General features: G+C 52.3%; 1 protein-coding gene and 1 pseudogene across 1 annotated transcript; one reads left to right on the top strand and one right to left on the bottom strand.

Moving 5' to 3' along the window:
* Positions 1-1,401: 1,401 nt before the first annotated feature.
* On the bottom strand, positions 1,402-2,851 carry LOC123098881 (probable signal recognition particle 43 kDa protein, chloroplastic). The gene has a single exon (XM_044520959.1). It carries the CDS (start codon positions 2,786-2,788, stop codon positions 1,610-1,612), a length of 1,179 nt encoding a protein of 392 aa, XP_044376894.1. The 5' UTR covers positions 2,789-2,851; the 3' UTR covers positions 1,402-1,609.
* A 2,132-nt stretch (positions 2,852-4,983) lies between these two features.
* LOC123097112 (uncharacterized) lies at positions 4,984-7,596 on the top strand (annotated as a pseudogene).
* Positions 7,597-8,789: the final 1,193 nt, after the last annotated feature.

Consider the following 8,789-nt stretch of genomic DNA (forward strand, 5'->3'; position numbering starts at 1 on the left):
GGCTAGTGTTGGAACGGGAAAAACCAGTGCTGCAACCGGCGACAGAGATAGCTAGCACCGGCGACAGCCGTGTTGCGACGGCGGTAGTGTCAACCATTTTTGCTGCAACCGTGGTCATGGATGCTGGAACTAGCCAACCTGGGTGTTGCTACCGGCGCGACGACTATTTTTTTGTGGGGATCCGTGATGGTTGGTGTTTTGCTACGACCGGCGTTGGGATTTTTGCTACAACCGGCAACCTTTTTTGCTAGGGCCGACACCTGCAGATGTTGGAGACGACAGGGGGCACAGGGTGTTGCAACCGGCACCCACCGGCGCCGAAGACGATGCACTGCTTTGTCGTCGCGAGCAACCGTGACAGATGAGGTTGTTGTGAGGCGTGACCCCGCCGCTAGTCGGAGGTGGATGCAGGCACCGCTTCGGATGTGTTGTGAGGGGCTTTCTCCCCTTGCACTTCAAGCAGCGCTGCGAGCATCCTCGTCGACGATTTGAGTCGAGGCGACGAGCTAGTACCGATGCAGCAGCGGGGAAGCGAGCGGTGCCATGAACGTCGGGTTGTTCCTGCAACAAAGTGTGGCAGGGACAACACTCTCGGGCAGTTGTCTAGTATCGAGGCGAGGGAAGAAAGATGATGACGTGGGCCAAATCGCACGACTGCTCAATGACCGATCGAAATTTGGGCCGTTCGACCGGCGAGCGCTGTCCATATGACATTATCTTCCTTAAGTTGGCTCGCATGATGGAATGCAAGCCGCTGTTGCCGCATTTCTTTGTATAGTTTTTATGAGTTAACATAGTAAAGACGTAGACGCTCATACATATGCACGTACGCTCATCCATATGAACATACACACACGGTACCCCTATAAGCACCTCCAAGACTGAGTATACACACGCGATACCCCTATAAGCACCTCCGAGACTGAGTCGGCACATCCATATGAACTGTGGCAGGGACGAGGCGCTCTCGGGCTCTGCGCTGTCTGGTATCGGGACAGGAAAGAAAGACGATGATGTGGGCCAAATCGCACGGCTGCTTGATGACCGATCGAAATTTGGGCACGTCGACCGTCGAGCGTCGGCGATATGACATTGTCTTCCTCAAGTTGGCGCGCACCATCGCATGCAAGCCGCTGCTGCCACATTTCTTTGTACTATGATTTTTGTGAGCTAACATAGTAAAGACCCAGATGCTCACACGTATACACGTACGCTCATCCCTATGAACACACATGCACATTCTACTCTTATAAACATCCCCGATAGACTGAGCCGACACTTCATTTGAGATTGATGAAGTCGGCACATACGTCCTTACAGTAGACGAGAACGACTTCTCCGAACGCACATCGCTAAAAGACCTAAAACAAATTCAAAAAAATATGAGTATCAATGTAAGTCTAGGATTTGAATGCTGATGAGTTAGGGAAATCACGGACCAGTGCTCTCTTCATCATTGTTGAAGATTGCAATGTCTAAATCTCATGGGGATGTTTTCTTAATTAATATAATCACACAAAAATCTCTTCGATCGCTAAGGATACATACTGCGACGTCCCATCGACACGACAAAACCGAAGAGCGAACCGAGTACGATCGACGGCCGCCGTCACCCGGCAAATGTCTCCGCCGGCGGTGCAGCGCCACCGTTCCCCGGCTGTTGCCGCTCGAACTCCTGCACGAGCTCGGCATCCACGTTCTCCGCGGGCTCCCACGTCGCCTCCTCGGTGTCCACCCACTTGACGAGGTACTCCCACCTGCCGTCCCCGTCGCCGTCCGCCGCCTGCCTCCTGTCCACGACGGCCTCCGCGACGCCGTACTCCAGCCCGGCCTCGAAGTCCTTCACCAGGTCCTCCGCCACCCACGGCGCTTTCACCCACTCCCGGTCGCCGCCGTCGCGCCACTCCACCAGGTACTCCCGCCACTTGCCCTCGCCGCGCCCGTCCACCACCTTCTCCACCTCGCCCCACTCGTACACGGCCTTCTCCAGCTCCTTCGCCGCCGCCTCGAGCGCCTGGCGCCGCTCGAACGCCGCCGGGACGCCCTTGGGCGTCGCAGCCAGCACCTCCTGCACCAGCTCCAGCGGCGTCCGGCCCTTCCCGTCGGGGCCCTCCGCGTCGGCGCCCAGCTCCAGCAGCGCGCGCACGCCCGTCGCCCGGCCGTACCCCGCCGCGATGTGCAGCGGCGTCAGCCCGCCGCCCGCGCGCTCCGCGTGGCCCACGTCCGCCCCCGCCTCCGCGAGCAAGCGCAGGCACTCCTCGGACCCGAGCCCCGCCGCGAAGTGCATCGCGGTGCGCCCCTGCGCGTCCTCGGCGTCCGGGTCCCGCCGCAGCGCCTCGTCCGCCAGCAGCGCGCCCAGCGCATCCGCGTCGGCCTTCTTGGCGGCATCCCACCACGGCGTCTCGTACTCCGCCACTACGTCCGCGGCTATCGCCTCCGCCGGGATCCAGGTCGGCTCGTGCCCGTCCTTCCACTCGACGAGGTACTCGGTGGCGGTGACGGTGGTGGCCGAGCCGTCCTCCGCGAACACCGCGTTCTTGACGGTTCGGCTGGAGACGATGCGGTCCACCTCTCCGTACCCCTCCTCGTCTTCTTCATCGCCCCCCTTGCTTGCTGCCGCGGTTCTTGGGTTGGTCTGGTCCTGGAACAGCGCGGCGGCGGCGGCGAGGCGGCGCTTGGGGACGCGAGGACGGCGAGGGACGGTGATGGAGAGGTGCTGGGTTCTGTGAGCAGCTGGGTTCGGGGCTTTGAGGCGGGAAAGGGATGGATGTCGCAGGACGGCCTCCATTGGGGCGGGAGGAGGCTTGTGGCCGGTGACTGATGCGCGGGTGTGGAGGAGGAAGATGATGGGTCTGGTTGAGAGGATAAGGCGATGGGGTTCTGAATTTTCCAGGCAAATCTGAGCTGTTCATCGGCAAATGAACGGTAGAGATAATTTGTTAATTATCTTAATTTTTTTAGCTTGAAGGTGATGCTTTTTTTAGCTTGAAGATAATTTGTTATCAGTTTGTCTAATTCACATCTAAATGTTTTTTAAGGATGTCACATCTAAGCTCCCACAAATATATAATGTAGCAATAAGAAACAAAAAAATTAGAACAAAAAATAGACCACAAACAGAGTGGACATCAGTTTAGATGTGACATAACAGATGTGTCCTAGACAAGACCACAAACAGAGTGGACATCCTTATGAAACGGAGGGAGTATATTTATAGGAGCTTAAATGTGACATCCTTAAAAAACATCTAGATGTGAATTAGACAAACTGTTGTTATTTATCCCGAGATCTGCCGCCTCGCCAGCCGCCCGATTGAATCACGCGTAACCGTTAGATTGAACTCTAACTACTTCGTTGTGTCGTCCCCCTCGCTCGCATTGGCAAATACTTCGACAACACAATATACTGCAAACTCAGAGAGAAAACCTCCGCTCGCAGCACTCTCATCGTTTCCTCTTGCGGCACGACGTCAACAACAATCGGAGCATGGGTGGGTCGCCCCATGTAGAAGCTAACGACACCTTGCAGCACCCCGGGTAGACAGCGGCACCGCCTCCAGTGTTCACAGCAGGGGCGCGTGTCGCCTGTAGCAGCAGGTCTCCAGCTTGTAGCATTTGCCTCGGCTTTCAGCCGGTGGAGGCCACGTTGTAGCATCGGTCATTGTTCTTTGGCTTTCAGCGTCGCCCACGAACCTTGTCACCTCCATTTGGGGAAGGCATACACTGATAGGCAATAGGGCAGTCCTCTCCAACCTTGTCGTTGCAGCATTGGCGGCTTGCTTTCAACATGAATGGCAGGGTGCTGCTAAAAAAAACATGAATGGCAGGGTGCATTCGTCATTATAGCATAGACACCTCTTATGCAGCACCAACGTCATTGGATGGTGGTGGGCCTTGCGCGGCCCATTGCTAGCTTGCAAAAGAGGCGGTGCCTGCAATAGTAAGGCGATGCAATGACGGCTTGCTGTACAGTAATGGATCGTTGCGTGCAGCTACTGTGGCGGTGCGGTGGGTGCTGCAGCGGGGCAGAAATCACATATTTGATCTGAGGGCGAAATCAAATCACAAACTGACCTGCTTTCGAAAAAATTTCACTCTGCTGACCCTTTCGTGTGGCGCCCGACAGCGAGGCGCCGCACACTACTATGCAGCGCCCTTCCCTTGGGCGTCGCACCTCCTGCCAGCGTGGCAGCCCTGATCCAGTTACGGCCCCACAGACAGCACTGCAGCGCCTAAGGCTTGGGCGCCACACTATGTAAAGTGCAGCGCCTATCGCTTGAGCACTGCACATTGACTTAAGCCGCATCGGGCCAGCCCCTCCCAGCAGTTCTTCCCCCTCTGAGGAAGTTGCTCTGTTTACAGAGAGCGGCGGCGGCGGCGCCCCCTTAGGACCCCCCCCCCCACACACCCCTCTCAAATCTGAAGTTTTGAGGCCCGGATTCGATCTCCAATCCCTCCTACTAGGTAAACTCCTCCGTTCCCTTTCTTTTCCTCCGTTAATTCGTTGCATTTTTAGGGATTTGCCCAAGATTAGGTGGAACCTTTGATTTGCTTGGTTTGGATCTTTGTTTGCCCAAGATCAGGTGGAACCTTTGATCCCCCCCCCCCCACACACACTATATGATTCTTGTTAGTGAAACGTAGATTGTATATATTTTTTAGATATATATGAGATGCCTAGTTTTGTAGATAATTATGGGATGTTGAGTTTTGTAGCTATATGTGAGATGTTGATATTTTTTAGATACATATTAAATGTTGAGTTTATTTGAAATATGAGATGTTGATTTACTTGAACACATATGACATACTAGATATATATGAGAATTTACAATCATTTATTCATTGTGTGAGGAGGAGATGTTGAGATTCTTGTAGATGAATACATATGAGATGTTTAGATGAACACATATGAAATGTTGAGTGTATACCGATATTTGAGATGGATGAACTCATATATGTTTATTGTTTGAACTTTGTAAGGATGGTTTGGCTTCTCGACAATGCCATTGACACGAAACACCGGGCCTACATGATGCGCGAGAAGGGGATGGTAATAACGAGTAATCTAAATATTTTGCAAATTTGCCTTAAGTTGAATTTTGCATGCCCTAAGATTTGTCATTACTTGTTTTTTGCAGAAGCTTGAACCTTTGAAGATTCGGTATCACGGGGTCTCTGGTCCTGCCATGCCTTACAATGAGCGGTACACACCGTACATCAAGCAGGCATGACTACTCCCGTGGATTCAGTTGGTCAGCCGGTCCACGCCGAATCTGAACGCTCCACTGGTGTCCGCTCTTGCTGATCGGTGGAGGCCGGAGACGCACAGTTTCCATCTTCGGACTGGGGAGATAACCGTGACGCTCGAGGATGTCTCGTTGATCACCGGTCTTGCTATTGACGGGATGCCTCTCTGTATGAGCACCGATTATGATGGGTGGCGCGAGCAGATGATTGCTCTTATCGGTATGGCTCCTACCGAGGCTGAGGCTGATGTAGAGGAAGGAGAAGAGAAGAAGAAGAGTGAAAGGAAAGCAGCCGGAGCTGCTTTCACGTGGATTCAAAATAACTTTGCGACGTGCCCTCCGGATGCCACTGATGATGTGATCCAGACACATGCTCATGTCTACATGTGGTACATTGTGTCGAGGACTTTGTTTCCTGACTCCACTGGCAAGAACGCTCCATGGATGTGGCTGAAGGCGTTGACCGTGTTCGATAGCAAATGGAGCTGGGGTTCAGCGACTCTTGCCTACTTGTACCGACAGGTAGTTGGTCTGTTTTGTGATCAACTCATTTCTTCATTAGCAATGCAAGCTTGCTGTCAAGTTAACACTGTTTTTCTTTCATATGCAGCTGGACGATGCGTGTTGCAGGATCACAGATAGTGCATGCATTGGTGGTAATATGCTTCTACTTTCTGTATGGAGCTGGGAGCGTCTGCCTGTTGGACGCCCGAAGAGCGTCAGGTTTAATCCTTGGTATGAAGATGAAGATGACGAATTACGGCGCCCCACTTGGGCTTACAAATGGGATGTGGTTTCCGAGATGACGAACGATGTCAATCTCATGTACCAGAAGTACGTTGCCGAGTTGGACACGATTACGCCTGAGCAGGTAACGAGGTCATTACTTCAGTCATTTCTCATGTTCGCCTGAAAAAAAGTCACCAATTTTGCATTGTTGCCCTATTTCATAGGTGGAATGGCAGCCATATGGCGCCGATGACAGACTTGGGTACACCCCGGAGTTTACCATCAACCCGATGTGCTTGCGGGATAGGGATCTCTAGCTTATGCGGTGCCCACTGATATGCAACTGGGCTGTTGAGTTTCATTTGCCACATCGCGTGTTTCGTCGGTTTGGTCTGTTCCAGCCTCACCCGCCGGAATGGGTGGATACGGACAAAGCACTTCATAGGTAAGAGAGCGTATTGACTAAGCATCGTCAATCCTTCTTGATTTTGCTAATGTTTGGTATTGTACCATGCAGGTTGGACAGGAGAAGGCAGCAGAAGATAAAGGACTGGGACACGCATCATGCTTCGTATGTTACCCGCTTCCAGCTTTGCGTGGAGCAAGCTCGTAGCAGTGCACGCGCCCAGCTTCGTGAGCATAACCCACTTGCTTTTGATAACTACATACGATGGCTTCTTGAAAATACTCAAGTTGAGATATACCCGCCGGCATATAATGAGGATATTCTTGAAGAACCCGTAAACTTTGAGGATCTATCAAAGGGGAAGTACAACAGAGATGTCAGGGTAGGGCAAGGAGTCCCTGCTGTTCCGGTGATTAACTATGTGGTAAAGTGTTCCTTCTTTACTTTCCCGTTGGCCATATTACACATGTTTGAATGGCTAACGTGTTCATTCTTTCTCATCCGCAACGCACCGAGATCAAGAAAGCAGCTGATGAGAGCCAGTCTATTCTCGAGAACACACCGGTTGGAAAAGGCAATGATGATGGTTCACTACGAGCATTCCTCAAGGTACATATCGCATTCACTATGAGAGCCACTATATGTTGCGGAGTTTGATATCTTCCACACTTGTTCATGTTACAGCGTCAGGCCAAGAAGTTAAGGCGGTTATCGAATCTTCTCGGTTGTCGTGATCCCGAATTTGATGAACCATCTGCCTCTAGGTCTGGTACACCATCAGACCCCTCATCTCACCATCAGGGGGACGATGTGAGTTCCTCATATGCTTATCTGGATGATGATGGCGTGGTCACCCAAGAGGTATGACTAACCTTTAGATGTGATTCTCACTTGATTACGATGCCGGTCTTCACCATATTGTTTGATTGTGTGATAGGGCAATGAGCTTGATGATGACATGACTTTGGCGGACGCTCAACTTCGGTCCCCATATGTGTTCAAGCCCAGGCAGCCAAGACGCCGATACACGCCCAACGACTTTGACAACGGAGGCAGCCCAAAGGTGGTCGTAGGGACATCGCGGATGGCTAGCTTGGATGACGAGGCGGAGGCGGAGGCGGAGGAGGAAGTGCAGGAAGAGGAGCCTCGTCCACCTAGGAAGAAGAAGATTACCTGCAGGCGTGGCACCAGGAACACGCGCGGAAGGCATTAGTGCTTGTGTTTGTTAGTGCTCTTGTAGCCGTTTCATTAGGTCGATGAACTTGTGAGGTTATGTTATATGTTGGTGAATTCTTACTAGTGTGGTATTTGTGTTTGCGAACTAGTAGTAATGTTAAATTGTCCTAAATGATGTGATGTTCAAGTTATTAGTTGTCTTTGTTCAGTATGTGCAGTCTACAGTAATTTTATTTATGTTGAAGCAAGTTATGTCAGTGCTGCATGAGGCCAAAATGGCATCTGTTTCTGCAGTTTGGCAGTTAACAGCACTGCAGCGCCCAACAGACAGGCGCTGCATTGTACTATGCAGCGCCTAACGCCTAGGCGTTGCACAGTACAGTGCAGCGCCCGTCTCATAGGCGCTGCCGACCTGGCCATGGCTATCCAAAGGGCCACAGAAGGCTTTCAGCACTGACCATCCACGAAAATTACCAAGTCATAGTGCAGCGCCCAAGAGCCAGGCGCTGCACTATACTGTGTGACGCCTATCCCTTGGGCGCTGCATAGTATAGTGCAACGCCTGTGTTCTGGGCGCTGCACGGCTGTTTACTGGAAAAACAGAGTTTACAGCACATTCATTTCACCGGAACATCGTAATACTTACAATAGCACATAGTAGCACACATTTTGGTTCATAAGAAGGTCACGGTCCTTGTCCCTTCTTCTTCTTCTTCCTCTCTTCTTCTTCTTCTCCCTCCTCCGACCACCAAGGGAGCTCACCTTCCCCCTCCGTGTCCTCCACCCCCTTCATTGTTTCCATACCTATGAAAATGACAATATAATAGTTAGTCACACAATGCAAAATGACAACACAAGCATTGAGCCAAAAGAACAAGATCATAGTAAGTCACATACGACAATGGTCCATTGAGCCAAGTGAACATTCCTCCACCACGGCCGCCGCCAAGGCCAGAATCACCACCACGGCCTAGACCACCACCACGGCCTCTACCGCCACCATGGCCTAGACCACCACCACGGGCTCTACCACCACCACGGCCAAGACCGTCACCACGGCCAAGACCATCACCACGGCCTTTCCCACCACCACGGCCAAGACCCTCACCACGGCCTAGGCCTTCACCACGGCCAAGACCATCACCACGGCCTAGGCCTTCACCACGGCCAAGACCATCCCCACGGCCTAGGCCTTCACCACGGCCAAGACCATCCCCACGGCCTAGGCCA

Source organism: Triticum aestivum, chromosome 4D, assembly GCF_018294505.1.
Source record: "Triticum aestivum cultivar Chinese Spring chromosome 4D, IWGSC CS RefSeq v2.1, whole genome shotgun sequence".
NCBI classification, from domain to species: domain Eukaryota; kingdom Viridiplantae; phylum Streptophyta; class Magnoliopsida; order Poales; family Poaceae; genus Triticum; species Triticum aestivum.

Excerpts from the sequence above, each read along its gene's own strand:
- LOC123098881 (XM_044520959.1), bottom strand. The coding sequence starts at position 2,788 with ATGGAGGCCGTCCTGCGACATCCATCCCTTTCCCGCCTCAAAGCCCCG.